At 41.3% G+C, this 22,134-nt stretch overlaps 1 protein-coding gene across 3 annotated transcripts in view; it reads left to right on the forward strand.

The window, feature by feature from the left end:
* The window catches only part of CHCHD6 (coiled-coil-helix-coiled-coil-helix domain containing 6), a 111,521-nt gene that overhangs the window by 58,275 nt on the left and 31,112 nt on the right, over nucleotides 1-22,134 (forward strand). For all 3 annotated transcript variants that reach the window (XM_017732521.1, XM_017732522.1, XM_017732523.1), the window contains 2 exons: nucleotides 188-258; nucleotides 15,779-15,914. In XM_017732521.1, coding sequence (XP_017588010.1) covers nucleotides 188-258; nucleotides 15,779-15,914 — 207 coding nt within the window. The remainder of the gene's footprint in view (nucleotides 1-187; nucleotides 259-15,778; nucleotides 15,915-22,134) is intronic.

A 22,134-nucleotide genomic window follows, 5' to 3' on the forward strand; every position in this document is an offset into this window, starting at 1 on the left:
ATGTGTTGTGGCCTTGATGCATTTTACTGAAAATAAAATTGACTCTTAAGCATTTCTGGTGTTCTTTGAACTGAATATTCTGTTTGTTGTTGGAAATTGTTATTAATTATAGAAGACGACTTTGTGACAAGGTAAGATCTGAGACGCCTTTAATTTTTAGAGCTGAGCATTCTATTCTTTGTTTCAGAATGCAGAGATCTACAAGCTGACGTCCGAGCAGTACCAGGAGGCAGCCACCAAGGCAGAGGAGCGGATAAAGTGAGGAGCCCTTTTTTGTTCTTTTCAGCAGTTCCAGTTGCATTTCATAACATTTTGTGCCTAGCTTCTGGATGTTCCTGCAAACAGAGTGTGAAGTTACCTCCTGTCAGGTACTGAGGGGACTGAGCAGGTGTAAGCTGGCATCCTCTCTTTCTGTGCCAAGCTTGACAGAGTTTAGTGTGAAGCTGATAGATCTTGCGAGGAAGGGTGAGGGAGAAGAGAGGGACTTAAAAAGTTACTATTAAATAGGAATATTTACTAGGGTTTTCAAAATAGCAATGGAACATGTTTAATCTGTTCCAACTTTGACCCAGTGTATTTAACCTACACACTGCAGCATTGGGCATGAAAGTAGGAAAACCCATGCCAGTTCTAAAGTTTTCATTGTCCAGGGAAAAAAAAGGTAAACATTCTAAATCTCATCCCTTTTAGTTTCAAATTAGAGTTGTAATTTTCATGAATGCTTTCTTAGAATGGGTGCAACGATTTTTCTGGTCTTTTTAATTGGCCTTAGCACAATAAGTGGACCTTTAATGTTGTCTTTTTACCATGAGCATATATAGTGTCTAAATTATATTTGTATTTGCCAGTAGTGTTATATAACTTATTGTTCCACTTGCACTAACAGCTGCCCAAGAAAAAATATTTTCTATAATTCTTTAATATTAATGAGGCTAAAGCAATTACACTGTCAAGAGCAGCACTTGGATCTCAGTTGGGTAAACAGTTGGCCAACATGCAATAAACTGGAGTAGCAGCATATGTAGTCCGGTTGGGTCTAATCCAGACTCTACAATACTTAATTGCATAAATAGATAATATAGTAGTGATGAATATATTAGGGGGGTGTGCAGTATATTGTGCTGTCTTTATTTAAAATTATGTTTGACTGCCAAAGCGTCACATAACCTGTTGTAATTTCGCATTTTTGTTTGGACAATCAAGCAATAAGTTGCTAAAGAAGCCAAAATAAGGCAGCTAACACATTGCTTGCATTTCCATACTGTTTTCCATAGCAGAATTCTAAATTCTCTTTTTAAATAAAATTTTAAAAATTCATAGGACATAACGTTCTGATACTTTGATCAATTGAATCTTTTCTTGGATTTGCTTCTGCAAATGTGTGATCAATTGTCGTGAACTTGTGTAGTGGAGTTTTATCCTTGTGACTTGGTGAAGGAAGCAACTGGGACCTGGGATTATGTTCTTCACTTACTCTTACAGACTGTAACTACCGTATTTTTTATGGTAGTCTGAAGGTTGGTTCCTGATGTTTCCATTTCCTTTGATCTGTTCTGTTTCTTGTGGAGATGAAGACTGGTAATGTAGGAAACTCAGGAATGCAACCATTTCTTGCAAAGGTTAGTGCCAGAGACCAACGCAAATGCTAATGAATTCTTTCTTTCAAGATTCAGAGAGTGATGAATGCTTATGGTCTCTTAAGGGTTTCTTCCCCTTTTCTTTGAGCCTTTATCATCTAACAGTCCCTGGCTTCTGGCCTTATTGTACAGTGCTCTTCTATTTGATGGCAATATGAACTTGAGCCATTATAAAGGGATGTATTCCTTGGGCTGTCTTCTTTGCAGCAAAAAGAGACACCTGCCCTAATATGAATTTTGTGTGAAAAGATAACAGGGCTGGGGGTGTCTTGAAAATGGACAAGATGAGTGGCATGAATGAAACTGAGGGTGAAGGTGAACATCATGCATTCTATTTCTTTACAGTAGAAATTGCCAGCAGTAGCCAGGATAGCACTGAGCTGAGCATTGGAGTGCATGATCTGGGAGTGATAATGCACTTTGATAATTGTACATGCAGGAAGAGTCATTGCTTTCCCCCATCAACCTGCAGTGTGTCTCTTCCAGCAGCATGCAGTGACCCTTTCCAGATCATTGCTTTGTGTACAACATGCTGTACAAACACTCCTGAAGAGTTTGTGTGCCTCACACCTGTGTCGTGATATGGCTGGGACAGAGTCAGAGGAAGGTTCCTTCCTACTCTGGCATCCATGCTTAATTGGTAGGACATGAAGTCTGTGTGTTGTGAGGTTCTCTTCTTAGGCATCCTACATTCAAGTCTTTCTACAGCCTGTTTATGGTAATGACTTAAAAGATCCTGTGACTTCAGTGGAAAGAAGAGTTTGCTCATCCTGTTTCGCACTTTCATATTAGACATACAAGCACAGTAAGTGCTAAGGATAGGTTAGACTGATTTATGCAGATCTGGTTCTTTGGTTCACAGGAATAAACTGACACTCCTGCAAAATTATGTGAAATGGAATATAGCCAAAGTATGAATGAAGTACAGGTCTGCCTGTTTCCAGTGCTGGCCTGTGATATCTCCTTAAGGAAAGGAAGCCAGGAGTGGCACTTTCTCCATCTGCAGAGAGTCCATATCCTTCAACATAGCATCTCTTCCTTAGCTTCTGTTATTCCTGTTACACTGTGAAGACCTGCCCCTGGCACTTGTGCCTTGTGAGACCAACCTACCCTGTATCTGTTCTCCTCTGCCACTGTGTATCAGCAGAGGGAAATAGGGCTGGGGCTCTTTCCGCAGTGAGTGCTCTGTTTTTCAGAGTCCATGTCAAAGCAAAGAGAAGAAATATCTGAAACAAAACCCCAGTGTCTTCTTGGCATTTAATGACTTTTTTAATTCTGCTGTCAACTCTTAACAGCTCTGCACAAGTGGTCTAGTGTTCCATGGCCTGTTTACTCTCCTTAGTGATTGTCAAGCATTGCAGGATTTAGGAATATTGTACACCTTTCCACCAGTGACCCTTCACAGCATGCCTACGAGGTAGACAAGTAAACCTTCCTATCTCTCTTTGTATAAAAACAGAAGTGAAGTACTTAGTGCTGAGCTTTGTATTAAATCACTGACACAGTCATTAGCTCTTGTTTCCACTTCAAGGCTTCACGCCTGCATGGCCTGACTTGCGCAGTGGACTTTGTTCCTCATCTCTTCATCTGAAGCCAGCCTGCTCCCTTCTCCACATACCTCCTATCAGACTGTCTCCTTCTTCTTTGTTCTGGGCTCTGTCCAACCTGTTTTATTTCCTCCCAGGAAAAAGATCCTAGCAACAAGATACCACTGAGCACAGCTTTCAGCACCTTAAGCAACTTGCCCTTGTTGCTTGCATGCTGTGGTGAATTGGACAGTTGCCACGGACATGTTGTCTCAACTATGTTGTTATAATTGGTGCATTATTATTTTTCTCTTTTGTTAACCAACAGAATTAAAGTCAGGGGACCTAGAACTTCCCCCCCTTTCTTTCCCTGTTTAGCGAACTGTGCACATCAGTAACCACCCACAAAGGAAGCAGCATGTAAATAAAAAGCCAGTGCTCCCCGCCCTTCCCTTCGTTCCACATCCTTTTCTCAGTGTTCATAGAGCCATGACTCAGACTGGGTTTAGAGAAGACAACTTGCTAATCCCCTCCCTGCTACAGAGAATAAAATGGCATTTCATTCCAAGCTCTATTAATGCGCTCGCTCCAGGGATAAAGCAGCACTCCCAAAAGGCAGTGGCCAAATTTTTTTTCTGTTGCGTTGTCTTTGTCTTGTTTTGAGTGTTACATTTAGATTAGCTTCTGAGGATTAAATGTTATTACAGTCCCTGAATCTGTTAAGGGAAAGGAAAAAACCATCAGTAAAGAGGTTATGGCTTAGTGCAGCACTCTAGATTTATCCTCAAAATGCTGGTTTGGTTTTTTTGGTTTGGGGTTTTTTTTTTTTTTTTTTGAGTGATTTATTTTCTTTTGTGAAGGTTGTCTTATCACTTTTTGTTTATTTATTTATTTATTTATTTTTGTGGTTGTTCATTTTGGATGCAAGAGTTGGCCTGGGTGGGGGTGTGACTCTAAAAGGTAAAGCTGCAGGAGTCAGGTGAGGGGATTAGGAAGCTGTTAAAAGATAAAATTGTTCTGAAGCTGAGTTTCTCTCTGAGGTCTCCCTACATTTTTCAGAACTGTTTCTGAAGCTGCTTACTGATGACTCTGTTGCTTTGCATGTTGTGCTGAGAGGACTGCATTGCTTTGTGCTGTTATCAAGGAGTGCGTAAAGAAGGTCAGCATCTTATCCTGGTGGAGATCAGCCTTGAATCCAAGGCAGCTTTCTAATGGAGAAACTGCCAAAGAGATTTGCTCCATGTGGGACTTACTGTGTAAGAGTTTCATTTAATGGTCCTAAGATCTTTAAACTTAATGGACATGAGTGTTTAAGGTGATTATGTTAGAGAAACCAGCAAGCAGTTAAGTATCCTCCTGGCTGAACATGGAGTAGGAAACCACACTGACTCAGTGAGGGTAGGGGAAGAAAGTTCATGAATGGATTGTCTGCTAGGAACAGGGAATTTATGGCTTGCTTTCAGTACTCATGGAAATGAAGGTTTTATTTAATTGCACAAGATTTTATGAGGCTGATGGCCTCGTAGTTAGAATGGCAAGATTAACTGGAACCTAGATAAACTTCCTTTTTTGTTTATGTAAATCTGGAAAGTTTATAAATTAGTTATGTGATGATACTTGAGTTTGTTAATCTGGAAGTCTACTGTGAGGCCTTGGGTATTTCAACAGGGTATTTCAACAGAGGACTGTGCCCAGGAATCACAGGTCTGAAACAGTTATTATATGGACAGTTGTGAAGCCAAAGGAGAAGCGTAAAGACATCATAGTTTTCAAACAAAATTGCTCTGGGATTTCTCCTATCATTAGATTAGATAAATGATTAATTTAGTGTTGAAATTAAGAGCCTCTCCAATAGGGATTTAAGAGTTTTCAGGAATAGGAGATTGATTATTGCTGAAAGCTCATCCATAGCCTTACCTCAACATAGTGCTTTTGTGCCCTGCAATGATGATACCTTCACCAAAATGATTTGACTCTGTCCCAGTCCTGTTCTTCCCTTGGGGCTTGGTTTATGCTAGTTGTTCCTTCTCTGTCTGCACTGAGTCTGTTTCATAATCTTTAAATAAAGAGATGGGTTATTAGTCAAAGCTTTTCTGTTTCTCACTTTTATAAAGTTGCTCTTAGTAGGAAATTGAAATATTCTCTAAGAGATTATAATGCATGAGTTTCCTCAAAGTTATTTCAAAAGAGGGTAAAAGTATATGAGTGAATTTTGACTTTGTGACATTTTACATGGTGTGCATTTTACTGAAAAAAAAAGTTTCTGATTATTTTCAGTTCTGCTTTACAAAGTTTTTCATTCGTTACCTTAGCATGTAAACATTTTCCTTATGAATTCTGGAAGACCTATTGTTGAAGAACTACTTGTACCAGTACATGGATTTCCTAGCAACATACATTCCCCTACTGCTTTAGGAATATGGTATGTGGAGATAGAAGTTGAATATGTGCAGTGGATTTGCATAAATTTTCCAATTGGGACAGATTATTCTTTTTTGAACCAAATTTTAAATCTTAAAAATTTATTAGATTGTGTGCTTCATCCAAGCCATCCATTTCTGAAGTTCAGTTCTTGGGGATTACTAAGATGCTGCTTCTAAATAAGATTTTTGTTTTGCCCAGTTAGTAAAATGATGTTCCGATCTAATGTTCACAGTATTGTGTTTCCTCTCATGCGTGATGAGAGATGGCTGATAAATTACTCCAATGAACTGAGATTGCAGTTCTTTAGCGCTGAATAACTGGTGTCTCTTCAAAATTGCAGGAGCATTTCTTCACCGATACGTTGGTAGAACTTGGGCATTTATAAAATAAGATCTGAATAGCAAGGACTGGAATAGCAAAGGAAGAGGTGCCAAAGACTCCATGTAGTCTGTTAGGGATGTTTCTGTTGCTATCGATTTTTACATGGAAAGCACTTGTTTTCTGTGGTAATGTTGCCTTTATAAAGCCCTTAGATCAGGATTTGTTGGCAGGCCAAATCCAGATTGTTTTCAAAAGCGTGGATATTTGTGCAGCTGTTAAAACAAACCTCAGTCATACTTTGTGCATCAGAGGACATGAAATATTTCAGTTCGCAGCTCTTTATCGTGGAGAATACAGTGAAAATAAAAGCAGATCTATGCCCTCACACTGGGAATTGCATATTCCAATGTGTACTATGCTGGAAGCAAGGTTTCTCCAGGTTTCATAGTATTTTAGTGTGTATTTACAAATAATGGCAGATCCACACTAAAATCCAGAACTTTTTGTGCCTTTGGTCTTCCCCTCCCTCCCCTTGGCTTGAGTTGGGAAAGGTATCATGAATATTAATTAATAACCCACCTTAGCCTATTCCTGCTGTGTTTTTCTGCCTCTGTCTTCAACTTGTGTGTGCTGTAGTGTGCTGGTGGTAAGGGCATAGGGTTGATCTGCAAAGGACTGAGGTTAAAGCTGTCTGGGGAAGCTTTCCAGAAAGAGTGGCAAATTAAAGATGTCAGAAGCAATAATGCCTGAGAAACCACTTGTTACCAGCAAATTAATGACTTGTTTGCTAATTAGCAGCCTAAGGCAAAGTTGAGGTAACACACTAACAATCTGGTCATTAATTCAGTTGCAACTGATTTCAAGGGCAGTGTTGCTATTTTGAACAGTAATTGTATTCCTGATTCTGGATTATACACGCTGTGTCCTTACTCTTGAGTCACAGTCTCCTCCTGGAGTGAGGGAGGGATGGTAGAAGACACCAAAGGCAAGTATCAGTGGGGGAAATTCGAGGAAATAGTTTGTTTTGTAGGTCAGAACTTCTATATTTTTGTCTTCTGAGGAAATAAGGACTGTGGTAGGACTGCTATGGACACCTTGCATCATGGTGATTCATCTGCACAGAGAAAGTTGGTGGTATTTAATGCTGAGCTGATGAGAGACTGAAGTCCTTTTCTCCTTATAGAAGAAGAGAAAAACCATCTCTGCCATCAAATCAGGCTTCAATGACTTTATTTTACTATTTATTTATTTGGAGTGATTTTGACTGTTCATGAAGTTACTCTGATAAAATGGGTTTCTAGGCTATGGGATATTCAGCCTATTGTGAGAGACCCCTGCTGGGTTTGGTTCTTTCTATACTTGCCTTTTTCTTGTTAGTCCTGGCAGGGTCTCTTGCTTGCATGTCTGGGACATATACATACCATACCAACTACAATTCAAACTAATTTGACCCAAAAAACTGGCATTTGGAAGGCAGGAGCTCTTGTTCAGGGATGAATATTGTTTCCTTGGAGACAGCTGGTCAGTGTTGTGCTGACTGCAGGAGCCACCAGCAGCACACTGGAGCAGCCTCAGTAGGCACAGACTTGCTTCACCTGAGACGTTTCACCTGCTCTTCTCCAGACTTAGAACCATGTTATCGAAATTGTTTTCTATAAGGATTTTTTCGATTTTCTGAGGACTTCTTGAATTTACAGTATTTACTTATAAACAAAAACAAACAAACAAAAACCCCCAACCTCACCCCAAAACCAGACTTTGAAGACTTTTTCTGTGTGTTTGCTTTGAAAGCACCATTACTGATGTTCTCTGAGGGATAAGTAGCTGCTTAATGGGGATCTTTGCTTAGTCAGTGCTCAGAATTGCACAGCTTGGTGAAAGGGGGCACTGTGGTTTTGAAGATTAGAGAATGTGGGCAGAAGGGGAATTTTTAATAAGGTGAATGTTTAGCTTCAGATCCCACCTGAACTTTAACACTGGCAGCTTCAATCTCCTCTCTAAATTTGTTTTGGCATCTTTAGCAGGATATGCCACTCTGTCAGTGCAGAATATATTAATGGACTCATATTTTTGTCCATCACTGGTAGACCTTTGTGTAGCATGAAGTAAACTGTAGGAACCTAGTGCAATGCTCAGGGGCATTTTGGAGAAGCAACTGCTGTTCAAATGAGTAGTTAGGGTTTTCTTTTAAAAAAGAACATTTTATTTGCAGTGTGACATTATTATAAGATCATCTCACATAGGAGAAATTTACTGAACCTGCTGTCCCTCAAGTCTTGTGGTTATATGTAATCAGCATATCACATCTTCAGTTACTTTCTTTAGAAAACTGAAAACTTTCTGTGGAGGTATTTAATAGACCAACAGTTCCCTGACTAATTCCCAAACATTATAGCACTGGCACAACCCATATATTCTTAGGGCTTGTGCTGCATATCTTCTACAGACTGCATGCCTTCCCTTCCTGACCTGAGATCTTAACCAGTTTTTAGATTGTGTTTTTTATCTGAAGAAAGAAAATCCCTATTCGGGTCACTTGTTGGGCTGTGTGTTGTTTTCAGATTCAGTTATTGCTTGCTATATTGCTTTTCTGCCTTGTGGGAGCTGAGCCAGCTTCCTTTCTGATTCAGAGAACTCCTTCCAGCAAGAAAAAAAATTCCTGCTTGGCTTCCAGAGACCGTTTTGCTGCTAACTTTAGGCTCTTCATCTTTGCTAGTCAACTTTTAGTAGCTTGGCATATTTGGGAAAAAATGGTGCATGGCTTTGTGGGCAGGAGATCCAGTTCTGTTAACTTCTGTATCTCTTGGCAAGTGAAGGAAGAGGCAGTAGTTTTCCTTTCATCTTCCAAACTGGCAGTTTCTCATAGCTCAGTATTCCACCATCATAATCAGTAAAGAATTTACATCCAAATGTACATTGGAATTATCCACTTGTGGGGAGAAGTCTCTCATTATTCTAAACCACTTGCCATCTGCCATGCAGAATGCTAATAGGGGTGATTAGTTATTGCATTTGCAGGTTCAGTAGGATAAGGATAATTTAATTTTATATGGTTTAGTACAGTTTTTTGCATATTGCTGCCCTTCTGCTCCCCCAGAGACCCACAGCCCACCACCACAACCCCAGTGCCCGCAGCTTATGAGGTCTAAGGAAGCCAGTCAAATTTGGTTGAAACTGCACTTGGCAAAGCACAATGAAGTGTAAGTCAAAGTCTTTCAGGGAGACCCATTGGTCAGGTGGGAAATGACCACTTGTGTGTGAGGATAAACCATGTAGGAGGACAGGGGAGTTTGTGATACACTGGAGTAAGTCAGATGGAGAGCTGGAACCAGCATTGCATGGGTCACACAATCTCTTTGCATCAATTTCATGACTGAAATGAAGAAGTTGTTGATTTCCAAAATTAGAGGTTGTTACAGAAAACTGCTAGATTTTAGTTACTTTTGACATGAATCTGTATGTTTTAGAGTTTGGAGGTTGTTTTGGTTTTGGTTTGGTTTGGTTTTTTGGGTTTTTTTTTGTTGTTTGGTGAATGGAATATGGATTGGGCAGACTGTTTCTACTGAATGCAGTACAGTGACACAGCAAGTGGCTGACATTTGAGACTTGGACTTTTGTGGTAACTTTTGTTCTCAGTGATAGAATCTAATTACTTACACAGAGGGAAATTTCAGACCTGCTTCTGTGTATCTGTGATCTGTATCTGTCCTGGGAAGGGCAGAGGTGCAGTGAGTGCATGAACTACAGTGGGGAATTGGTAGCAGTTTCAAACAAGCTGTCAAAACAGGAATTGAGACTGGGAAGTACCTGAGTGACAAATTTTGTAGGATCACAGAGTCACCCAGAAGCTCACAGTACTTTAAAATATTCATTCATTAGGCACTCCATGAACAAGGTGTGGAAAAATAGAATCTGGTGACCTGTTATTGAAATGCAGCTGTCAAGGGGGAGAGAGGGGAAATACTGCAGGTGGGCAGGAGTGTGCTGACAGTGTGACAAGGCATATGAGAAGGATTTAGACAGGAGTACAGTGGCTTCAGCTGAAATTTGGAGGTAGCACCCCTGTTCTTGTGAAAATTGTCACGAGGTTTCACCTTTTCTTTTAGTCTGTCCCCTCTTGCTGTAAACAGTATGTTACTTCTGCAAGTCTTCTATTCCACCTGGATCAGTGGCAAAGCCTGATGAGCAGTATTTTGAGTACTTGAGGCTGATCAGAAATACCCTTCCTGATCACATTAGTTTAGGTTCATGAGACATGCAGTTTCGTTTACACTGTGCTAGGTTATGTAGCTTAAACATTACTGATTTTTTAGTAGGCATTTGGATAATCTTTTAAGCTTCTTCCATCTCTTATTTCTCCTGCCAAACAGCTGCAACACGACTGTTACCTCTTCCATTCAAACTATGTTACCAAGCTGACGTGCAGGATCATGGAATCCCATAGCTTGTAGTGAGGGCACAGTGTTTGGTTTGTGACAGTGCAGCATCCTGCAGCCTATGCTGAAAGTTAGCTTGCCTGCCTGTTTGTTCTGTGCTTGATGAGTTTGTTATATGTGAATGAAATGCTTCAATTGTGTTTAATTTTCTGCTGTAAATGTCAAGGATGCAATAATGAGAGAGAATGAAACCTTTCTATGTGCTGTGTATTGCATCTGTCTGGAGTCATTTTTCTGACATGTTAGAGGAGCCATCAGAGCCAACTGCTACTCAAGGGAGGATGCAGTTACAGGTCAGTTAACCACCTATTGAGTTTTATATATGTACAGTGCAGCCTGGCAGCACACCCCGTTTATGTGACCAAAGCATCACTGGGCTTAGTCTGAGACGTGTGTAATGGACCCTGGATATATAAACATACTAACCAACTATACAACGTGGCTGATTCCTTCCCAACACGCAGAAACTGCTGCTGTGTGCCCTGGGATTTACTGGCAGTGCTGCCTGTGCATCTCATTGATGATGTCTGGGGCTGTCTGTGCTGTAGTGACAGTGGTGACTAATGTGGTTTGCTCAAGTTGGTTCAGACACTGGTCTTAGTCAAATAATGCAGCAAAAAGCAGCTAATCCAGTTACTGGATTTTGTAGCCCACAAGAAATTCCAGGTTGCTGCCCCATTTAGGTTGCTGCTTGCAGCTGTGTGCTACTCTTAAGTTGGCTTGTATGAGGGATCCTGCATGTCTTTGTTTATCATGTTCCGAGCAGGGTATCAAAGTGTCTGGGTTTAGATACCATCAGCCTCTGTCTTGAGTTTTTTGTTCAGCTTGAATGGTTTCCCAGAGTAAAATGTAAAAAGAAGATCTTGCTCTTAACTACATCTGGAATTGCTGTTCTTCCTGGTAAAGCCAAGTGATGGTGTGCTACTCACTGTGGAGTTACTAATTTTGCACTAGTCTAAAGAGCTGCCAAGTTCTAAAGCATTAAAGTTGCACCTCTGCTTCAGTAGTCTGATCTTTCAGTTGGGTGGAAGGACCAGCAAATACATAGACCTCTTGTAGCTTTCCCTTGCTTTCCAATACTGAGTCCATAATTCTTTCAAAAAGAGAACCTGTCAGCAGCACCTAAATAGTAGCCATTGTGCTGTGTTTGAAACCTTCTGTCTCTGGGTCTGTATCCTGATGATACAGCCTTAATTGCTTTTTGCAGTGAGTTTGGGTGTTTGTCTTCGGAAACTGTGTTGCTTTTTGATTAATTGATGGACGTTTAGACCGGCACATTTCCTACTAGTGCAGTGCTTATGATAGAAATTCTCAAAGAACCTTGCTTTAACCTCCCAGGCACTTTGTACTTCTTCATGGGGTTTATATCCATGTAGGAATGAATTTACCAAGACAAATGAATGTAGTTATTGACTGAAGCAGCGGTTACCTGCCGCTATTGAACAGTTAGGAGAGGGTTAAGAAGAAAACCTCTTCTGAGCCACTAGATTGGCCCTGACTAAGATGAATGTCTAATTCACTCCCAGCGTCCTTACTGCTGCCAGTAATAAAAAGCTTGCTTCACATATTCACCCTACTGCAGACGTTTCTCTTAAATTAAATATCAAGAGGACATATAATAGCACGATTCCACGCCAAGCCAATATTATCAGATTGATGTCAGCAGTGATAATAGAAGAAGGATAAGTTGATGAGATTTCATTTATTAAATAAAGGGAATATGCAGTGATAGAAAGGATTTGGTAACTCTCGGTGTCAAAATGCAGCAAGATTGTGCTCATTCTGTCTTACCTCAAGGGATAGCAGGGAGAAGGATGCCCTTTGTTTCATTTTAAGAAAACCTCTCGGTTCTTTTCCAGACAAAGACCTGATTTAAATCCCTCCATGGGAGGGGGAGAGGAAGTTCTGAAATCATGGATTTCATGTGTGTGTAGCCTTCCTGCCCATTGCACAGCAGCAAGGCAAAGGTTTCTTTCCTCTCTGTGATAGGGAAGGCGCTGCTAATGAGTTTCATTTCTAAATTCATCTTTTCCTTTTTCCAACGTGTCATCCTTTCTCCTTTCCTCCTCCTTTAAATAGATGAGAGTGTGTGTTTTGGTTTAATCTTTCATATTCTGTATGTCCTGCATTTATTTATTTCCAAGGTATTGTTAGAGCTTGTCTTCCATACTTCTGTCTGCAGATATTGTGCTATTGCTTCCCAGCCCAGCCCTTCTCTCCTGCCTTTTTCCTAGCTGCTGTAAATGAGCCTCTTACACCTGTTTTGATAGTAGTCGTAGCAGTTGCAACATATTTTATTTTAGACAGAGGCCAACTGTCTACCTCATTTGGTGGTGACATATTATGCTTAAAACTGTGACCCACTTTAGGAGAAAGGTCAAAGCATACAAGTCTTTGGTTAGCTGTGTATACAAACCTCATCCCTTCTCTACCATTTTCCTTCCCTCTCATATGAGAAATAATGGTAAAAACCCTCAAACAACGACACATCAGGAGCAGTGTGGTTGGGTGTCCAGAAGATGAATTTTTCTAAAGATTAGTTAGTGCCAAGAGCCTTGATCTGGGCTGAGGGTGAAGGCAGATAGCTGATGAAAGTCCACCTCCTTTGGAACTCAATCCACAATGTCATTGCACTCTACAGATGTGTTTGTAGTTGGATGCTGGTTGTTTAATTCCTTTTTGTCTCAGGTATGTATGAGGAAAGACAGACACCTGTGAGGGGCAGCTGTTGTATGTGTGTAGGGCTGCAGTTCCCACTGTGTGGAAATGCTGCAACCTGAAGCTGAGACTTAATGGGAGCAGGAGAGTGGCGTCCCTTTGATTCAGACTGGGCAGGCGCTGTGATTGCTGTGTAAGGAAGAAAGCACCTCAGGCAACTGTTCACCAGAGCACTTCAGATACCTCTTCCCAGTCCAGATGGGTACCAGAACTAATCTGCTGGATATGGATAACTTGTGTACTCCCAGACTCCGCAGTAACTTGCATTGATAATTACCTAAACCGACTTTGCAATTTGTTGATTAGCATATCTAAGTCTGTTTTGAGAAGCTGGTGCAATTGATGCATAACCACAGGTTGAGATTTTATTTTGAAGCAATAAAGGAGAATAATCTTGTTATGATTTTGGGTACGCGGTACCAAATAAATCCTCCCTGTGTTGTGGGAAGTGGTGTGTAGGAATGCTGATTTAGACACTTGCTGGGCAATGCATACCAGCCTGTGCTGATTGATCCCCTGCCTCTGGTAGGCTTTAGGCAACAATACTCACTCTTGTGGCTTCTTGCTCACCACTGTGTGGCTTTTAGATAGCCCTGTGGGCTGAGCACCAAGGGGTCAGCTAAGGAAGAGGGCCACAGGCTTTGCAGCCCTGTCTGAGCCCACAGGTGGGTCCTAACTTTATGGTTTACTCTAGGCAGTGGAGACATAGGAAGGACAGTGATCTAAAGCAAAGCACAATTCCTGTAGCTCTCCCTGCTGACAATGACAACCTCAATCATATTTCTAAATATTTCTGAGATGTTCATACCGTGTTGTTCAGCTCAGACAAATACAAACTGGTTTGTGGTATGCTGTACCTTTTAGCTCTTCCAGGTTTCTATATGAAAATTACAAAATGCCCTTCAGTTTAACATCACTGAGTTTAAAAAACCTAATTTTAAAAGTCTTAACTTTTTCAATGAATTGAGGGATTTGGTGGTATTTCCTGACCTGGTATTGTTTGGTATCATTTCCACAGTCTCACTGATTTGATTAGAGTGATATTAAAGTTAGTGACAAAGCAAAATGCCAACATTATGAGTTTCTGAGGCTCTCTCTGGGTTCTTTTCTATCCCAAAATTTGAAGATTTTTTTTTTTAGAATATGGATTTTCGAGGCTTTAAAGGTGATTTGCTATATAACATAGAAATTAGAAATGAACGCTAGCCTTTAGAGACTGTGCATGGAATAAGTTTCTTCTAAAAGCTGTAAGATTAGTAAAGAGGTGGAAAAAGAAGTCGGTATAGTATCTTTGATGGTTTCTGATCCAAATCTCCGTGTTGTAGAGTGTGGCTGTCATACTGATAAATTCCTACTCTGTCCGTATATGTTGGCAGTAAGACTGAGGACTGAAGAAGTATTAATTAGAGTAAATCTCAACCAAATTATTCTGAGAGTGCACCCAGGTTGCTGATATGGAAAAGACAAAATTATTGTTCATTTGATCCTTCTGCTTCTTTCCTGAGCACCTTACACAGATGTGCATGATTTGGGACCTCATATCTGAGCTCTCCAAAAGCTTTTAGAAGATCTTGGTTTAAGATTTCCTGTTTCTTAGAAATCTGTTCCACCTGAGCGACTGTGACATGCCCAGGGATAGGTCATGTTTTCTCTCTCTCTCTGCCTTGCTATGCAGCCCTTTTGCTGAATGAGCTACTGTGGAAATTAATACATCATAGCATGGCATAATTGCCTGCCTGTAGCATCAAGTGCTTTGGAAGGAAGAGGTGTATTTGATATTTGGGCACAGATCTCTAAGCATATTGGGGCAGGAAAAGCAAGGAATTAAATGGATTTATGGTTTAGGAGATGCCATCTGAGGATTGCTACACCTAAGCATATGTTCTCTTATTCTCTGGTAAAACATACCATGGCCATGGTGCTGCGAATTCCTGCAATTTGTGTCTGCCTGTCTGTGCAGCTGATGTCACTGTTGTTACTGTGTTTGTGCCATTGTTGCTGGGATTGTTTTACAACGACCTTCCCCTTTATTGGTACTGTTGCTGATGATGTGCCATATGTACACATGCACATTAGAGTAAAAGAACATCATCCTTAATTGTTCTTGGGTAGCTGTCAATGCCATTTACAGAGTATGAGTACTAATTGCTGCAGAAATACAAAGAAACAGATATCTGGTCTTGCTATTATTCTGGTTTTTTTTTCTAGTCACTAGGAGAATTGCAGTGCTTCCAACCATGCTGGATTTCTTGTAGTGTTTAAATAGATGAGAATTCAATAGATCAGGGTGGCCTATTCAACAAGTCTGTTCAGTTCCTTGTCAGACTGTTACAGATCTAGTGCAGGCCCAGCCAGGATTCTTGAGTTCTGCCAAAGATTTCCAGTGTGAGTTGGGAAAATCACTGAAACTCTTGGACTTGGGGATTTTTTTTCCTCCTGACTGCAGAGGAGAGATGATGTTTTATATAAGGGTGAAACAGCCTTCCAGACCAGCTGAGAAAGATCATGTTCCTTCTTTCTGCTCAGTACCCTGGATTTTTCAACTGAAAGATGCTGTTGGTCATTTGACCCACTTTGGTGATTGCTGTTCCCACCAGTTTCTCTATTAGGACTACATGACTCCAGCATAAAATTAGTACGTGTGTTACTAGCAAAGTGGTAGTAAGTGGTTGAAAACTCCTCTTCACACATCATTCTGTGCTTGTTTTCCCTGCAGGAGGAGGAACACTGATCCTGTCTGTGCAAACCTGCAGTCTGAAATTCTGAAGTGCTACCGAGAAAACAAACGTGAAGCGCTCAAATGCTCGGAACTGGCGAAGGAATATCAGCGCTGTGTTAACGCAGCTCAGAAGGTAACAAAAGCTTCTCTGTTGTGCTACCTGGCTTTGCTGTCTTGTTTTGCATGGTGTTTTCTTCTGAGAAATGTTTTTGAGATCTGTGGTATCTGTTAGTGAAATTGCAATCTTCTTAGGAGACAAATCTTCCTTGGGATCCATTTTCCCACATTCATTCCACATTACCCAGTCACACTGTGGTATGTCCCCACTTCATTCCCATCAATGGGTCCTGTTGTACTGAGCTGCCACCACAACAGTAGAACCAATGCTCCCAGGTTTCAAAGTCAGTGAATGATTTTCCCTAGTTTTGCCTTCTTGGATATTGTGTACTGCGAACAGTGGGTAAATCCATTTTGGCAATGTCCGCAACATTTTCAACAGTCTCTAAACATCCTCCTGTTATGGGACTTTGCAGTTGGAGGTCTTGCTTCTTTTCATTGCTGCATGGGGAAAGGTTCTGTACTGGGCAAAGCTGCTGTCTGTTAAGAAAATTGCACACTCCTAAAAGCTGTTCATCTTGTGTGGGAGGCCAGGAAGCCTTACGGCTCTTCCTTCTGAGATGCAGAGTCCCAGTAGGTTCTGTTGATGCCTTAGGACAGTGGCTGCTCAGTACCTTGGAAGAATTTCTGGCTATTGAAACAAGTGAAGGGGAAAAGAAAATGAAGTATTTGGACATTACAACTAGGGTATGGTCCTGGGCCATGTGAGAATTCAGTGGGTCAGGTGTCCCTCAAGGGCAGGCTTTTCTGTTTTTTGGTTTTTTCCTTTTTTTTTTGACAGTAGAAAATTCTCCAAAAGGTGCTGAGAATATAGTAAAGTGGATTTGGGGGAAAGGATGGTAATAGAAAACTGAGACTTCTCTCATGGGATTACTAAAGCACAGGGTGGAGGAGAGGTGGATATTCCATGGAAGCAGTCTTCCTCTGCATTAGCATTGTGAGGGGAAGCTGTATGCCTGATTTAAGTATAACATGAAACAAGCTGCCAGCCGGCTCCCAGAAGAAGCCCGACAGAAGGAGATGGGAAAATTGTCAGGATATATTAGACCAAATGTTGTTGCTAGTCCTAGTGGAATTTTTTTCCTTCCTGTTTACAAAGAAGGTCTTTGTATGTCTGCAAATCAGCAAGGTTAAAGCTGCCAGGGAAAGGGCTTTTCTCTGATATCTCTAAAGTCCCCAGCTCCCAAAACATGTGGTTTCTTTTTCTTCCTCAGCTTTAAAGTAAAGTGGTGCCTGTGCTGCTGCTGCACAATCTGTGCCCCTGGTTGCTGTGTGCGGAGCATTGGTGCATCTATTGCCAGCCTCTGTTATCCTCCTTGCCTCCTCTAAATCAGGCTTGTAGCCTTTTCAGTGGAGTATATCTTTAGCAAATGCATTTACCAATACATCTTTATTGCATGCAGTGCGGGCGGAATGTGATTACCAAAGAAGACAGATTGCATTAAACTTCAGCATATTTGCAAGCTGTGGCTCCAACCCGCCTGAGAAAGGGGCTGGGATGCTGGCAGCCAGGAGCCCCAGCTCAACATTATTAAAGAGTAAGTTGGAAGCTAAATGACTGGTAACAGCAGAGGGCAGTGAAGGATCCCAATAACTTGGATCTTTTTTGGATTTGGTGGAGGTTTTGGTAGGTTTTCTTTATATGCCAAAAACTGGGGGTTGTCTTTGTTCCCAGAGTCTTCAATGAACTTCTTCCCCACTGTTAATAGAAACTACCTGGAAGGAGAAGTGCACAGGACATTAATTTGTTGTGGATGAAGACCATGTGGCAGAAAATCTTGCTGTGTTTTAAGAAGGGGCTTGAGAGACTAAGGAATAGGTAAATAACACCTTGCAGCTAGAGGATAGGCACTAGAGGGTTCTGTAAGTACAAATTCAGATAAAACTTTTGTAAGGCAATATGTCTTCTGTAGTTTCCTTTTGTCCCAGGACAGCTGACAATTTGCCTCACTGTTCTTACTGGCTTTTCTGACTCCTGAGATACATGAAGCAATCACAAGCTGTTGTTTTATCATGTAGGATTAAAACTCCCTCCTCCCTTCCCCTTTTTAAGCTGTTATTTTTCTTTAAGTTTAAATTAGCGTCTGATACCAAATGGCTTTGTCTCACGCATTCCTTATTCAGGAAATTCAGGTCGGAGGAATGTGGGAAAGAAAGGCCAGAATCTCTTGATTTCTTGGGTATTTTTTACCTTTTTTTAAAAAAAAACATAATTTGTTTTCCAGTGCAGGAGGAAATGTAATCAAAGCTGGATGTGTGACTTCAGCTCACTTGCATGCTGGTGATTTGTTCTTCTGCTTTTTACTAAAGATTTTATAAGGCTTGGTGAATATTCTTTAATGAAGCATCTGGTTCTCTGCAAGTTCCTTTTGATGGCTGGTAGAAGTGTCTCCAGGGCATGGTATACATTAGACTCAGAGAAAGCAAGCTCTAGGTTTCTAGACTGAAAATTACAGCTTACAGTGGATGAGAATAATTCTTTGCATCTTCCCCTTTCCTGTGTTGTTTGAGACAATTCCTTTGGACGCCCATTTCCCTTTGCCTGTTGTTGTGCACATCTCTGAGCCAGGAGCTGAGGTACACCCTCAGTTATTTCTGTCCTATGAACAAACGGATCAGGTAATCACTCCATGAGTTTTAAAATTTCTTTTCTACTGGTTTCCTGTAAAGCCCCTCTTCCTGGAACAGGTTACTTTATTGTAGTGCGTGGTAGAGATATAGCTATTGTTACCTGTTTTGTATATTTTCTGGCTGTTGGGCCATCTGTTGTAGTCAACAGAAAGAAATAGGCACATGTAGAGCACGATGCATTTCATTCTAAAAAGTCATCTGAAACAGGCCAGCTGAATTGCCAGCCAGAGGTAAGTATTTCCCTCTGCCTCTTGGGAGGCACATCCAGAGCATAGACTACAAAGTTGGTGCCTGTTCTGGCTCATGGTTATGGGAGCAGGATCCTGCTCTGGTTGTCTGCCTTTGTAGCCACTATGCTTTCAACTTGCCCTGCCTAACCTGCTCAAGAGCTTTTCTCTTCGTACCATCCTGAATGTTGAATTTTGGTCGTGTCACTGTTGACTCACTGTAGCAGTGTCAGCCCCTTTAGGCGCTGGGTTCCTTGCTGCATCCCATGCTTTGCTTATGTGGAAGTTCTCTGGCTTTAGAGGGCGTCACTGTGATAGCTCCTGTTTAATTTAGGACTGTTTTATCTTTTCTGGTGGTCTGTTTCCATGGCTCTGCAGAACTTGAGCTACAGCATAAAAATCGCTGGCTTTAAATCTAATAAAAGCTGGGATAATGGGACAGCTGTAGGAGGGGCAGTTCCCATTGTGTCTTTCAAAATTGCTTGTAGTTTATTGACCACAAGTTTCCCCAAGAACTACTGCTGCTGTTAGATAATGAGAATTGAAAATTGCTGCTGCTGTTTCCCCAAGGTTTTATCTTGTGCCAGTGAGAAGCGGGTGTGGAAGAAAAAGCAGAGTGGGCAGTGCAAATCTGCATAATTTCTTAGTTTGGGTCCAGATGGAAGGGGAAAACAAATGATTTTGTTTTAAAAGTCTGAGTCCTATTAGTGAATTGCTTCCCTCCCCCGTGCAAATATGCACTCACATGCAAGCTTTTTCAGAGTGTTTGTGACGCATTCTGCTGCCCTTGCGTTCTGTTCACACCAATAGGCAAATCTGAGCTGACGGTGAATTTTAGTTGGTTACTTTGTTATGTAATTGGCGGTTATACCAGGGAATCTCCAACCAGCTGCCACTTGGAAAATGAAGCCTCCGGTGACCATACATTAATGTGATTTGAGATTTCAAACAGAACCTGCTTCCTGCAACTGCGTCTAGAAAAATGTCTGTTAGTGAAGAGCATGTATCCCTTCTTTTCAGGGCTTTCCTTACTGTCTCTAGGTGCCTGTCTTTCACAGAAGGACCAAGGTGAAATTTTCGTGCTCTAGCTGCTGGCCAAACCAAGCTATCAGGAGCTATGTACTCAGACATGTGTATTCCCTTGTCAATAGGAGCTGTATACATTGAGCTAGGAGCCATTCATAATCTGTACTCTTTCTCCCTATTCTGTGTCCTTCTTCTCACAAATCTGCTATTCATAACAGACAAAGGTAAACCTACTTCTGTCAAGGCTTTAGGGCTTGTCTACGTGAGGAAATTACAACGCAATAAACTGGTGAGTGAGTTTCTCTGTATATGAACGCTCAGGGTTTGTAATGAAAGTGCAGGGAAAATTCGCACACATTTGCTGTGAGTCACGCTGCTGTGTGCAAACAAGCCCTTGCTAAATACTGATTGACTGAATTCCAGTGAAGGGAGACTTTTAACATAACCTTGAGTAGTCTGTTTTCTGCTTTGCCCTTGACTATAATAAAAAGGAATGTGGTCAATTTATTGCGTTTACATTTCCAAGTGATCTCTGCGAAAGCCCAGTACCCTTTTGGCTCGCAAAGGAAAGCATTTACAACTCTGCTGGAAGTTTGTCTCTAATCTGTGGACAGGGACTTGGATTGCTGAAAGGATGCTGCAGGTGTTTCTGCAGTGTCCCATTCTGATGGAGCAGTTTTGCTCGAGCACTCTGGATCTTCCTGAAGTGTGGCCTGCTGGGAGCTTTCATTTCTGCAACCTGGATCTCTCTCTGCTTAAGAGAAACAGCTTTGGGATGACTTGGATGCCATGGGCTGCACTGCAGGTATCTGATCATTCTGGATCATCAGACTCTTGCTAAAGTGGTGTTTCCATTCTGAGGGATTGCAGAGTACTTTATAGATAGGTTGTGTACTTATCGGGCTAGAGAGGAGCAGTCAGTGTGTGTGGCTGGAGAAAGAAAGTTTGGACCAGGTACAGCAAGGTCTGTATCTGTACTTGAGAAATGCCAGGATTTCTCCTCCCCCTGGGATTCTGCAGAGGTAGATCTTAGCTGTTGAAGCCTCATTGAGGAGGTCTATCACATGGTGTGCCAATTGAAATACAATATATCTAACTTGGAAGGTTTTAGGGTTGTTTGAGCTTTCTGGAATTCAGGTTTGTAGTTTCAGATAAATCTGTGTGTTTCCTATTTGGAGGATGTTATGCCCAGCCATCCTCAGCCAGGTATGTGCCAGTCCTGCCTACCTTTTGTCAGTCTGTCCTCGCTCAGAGCAAGCATATCTGTAAAGGGTTTGTCTTGCCTTCTCTATAAAGGAAATTCTCTCTCTCTTTTTTTTTTTTTAATATTTCTCTCTTTCAACCTTTATTTGTGCAAATGCTATGGTGATAACACTATCAGAGGAGTTTATGACTCAATAAATGGCCCCCACAAGGGAGTCAGGGGAGAGTTGCAAGCTGCAGGCTGCTGCTGTTTGTTTAGTCGTACACACAGAGGAGCAGTGGATTAACTGTACCCAGGCATACCCTGACCTGGTATTTGCAAAGGTGAAGAGGATCCATATTTTGCTTCTAATTATGAAGGATGGAAACAGTTATTATTTTGATTTTCAAGGCAGCAGTTGTAGGTTCTGGCACGTCTTGGGTCTATACATAACACTTCATATCCTCAAGAGTTCACTGGTGGATAAACTAAAAATATAGAGCTGCCTGAAAGGACATAAACTTCCATCTTAATATAGGAGGCATGTTCCAGAGTAAATGCTGGCCTACTTGAAATGGAAATGTCTGCTGCCTGTACCTGGTGTTTATGAAACTGGAGGCATAAGTTCTTTATTTACTCTGTGTCTCAGCACATCATGATGCTCTGATATTCCCCACAGCCTGGTGTGTTGTGAGCATTTATTAATCCACATGAACAAATTCCTCTCTCTGCCTGCTCTTTGTACTCTCTGTAAAGCACAAACCTCCTGAAATTTATAATTTTTGAAGAAAATGAGCCGAAATTAGCTCAAAACTTGCATGGCTGGGCTTCAGGGCTCCTCTTTCAGTGGTATTTAGTCCCTATTCTGCATTGTCTTTACCTCTCCAGTTCTTGTATCCATTGCCTGGTCTGGAAGGAGGGCTTCTGACTGCATTTCTCTTCTCATAAACAGTCTGTTGTCTAACAGTTCAATGCCCAGGCTCTGTGCATTTATTTTTTGTTTCCTGGTTTTTGTTTGTTTGGGGGGTTTGACATTGTTACAGTGAGGCATAATTGCTTTTGAGTAATTTCTCGCTTGATGGTTCTGATTTCAGATACACTTACAGGTAAAGTTAATCTAAATATGTATGTTTTACAGATGATTTTGAAAGCAAATTCTGTAAAAGAGG

The sequence above is a fragment of the Corvus brachyrhynchos genome, unplaced genomic scaffold (assembly GCF_000691975.1).
Source record: "Corvus brachyrhynchos isolate BGI_N302 unplaced genomic scaffold, ASM69197v1 scaffold4, whole genome shotgun sequence".
In the NCBI taxonomy this organism is placed as follows: Eukaryota; Metazoa; Chordata; class Aves; order Passeriformes; family Corvidae; genus Corvus; species Corvus brachyrhynchos.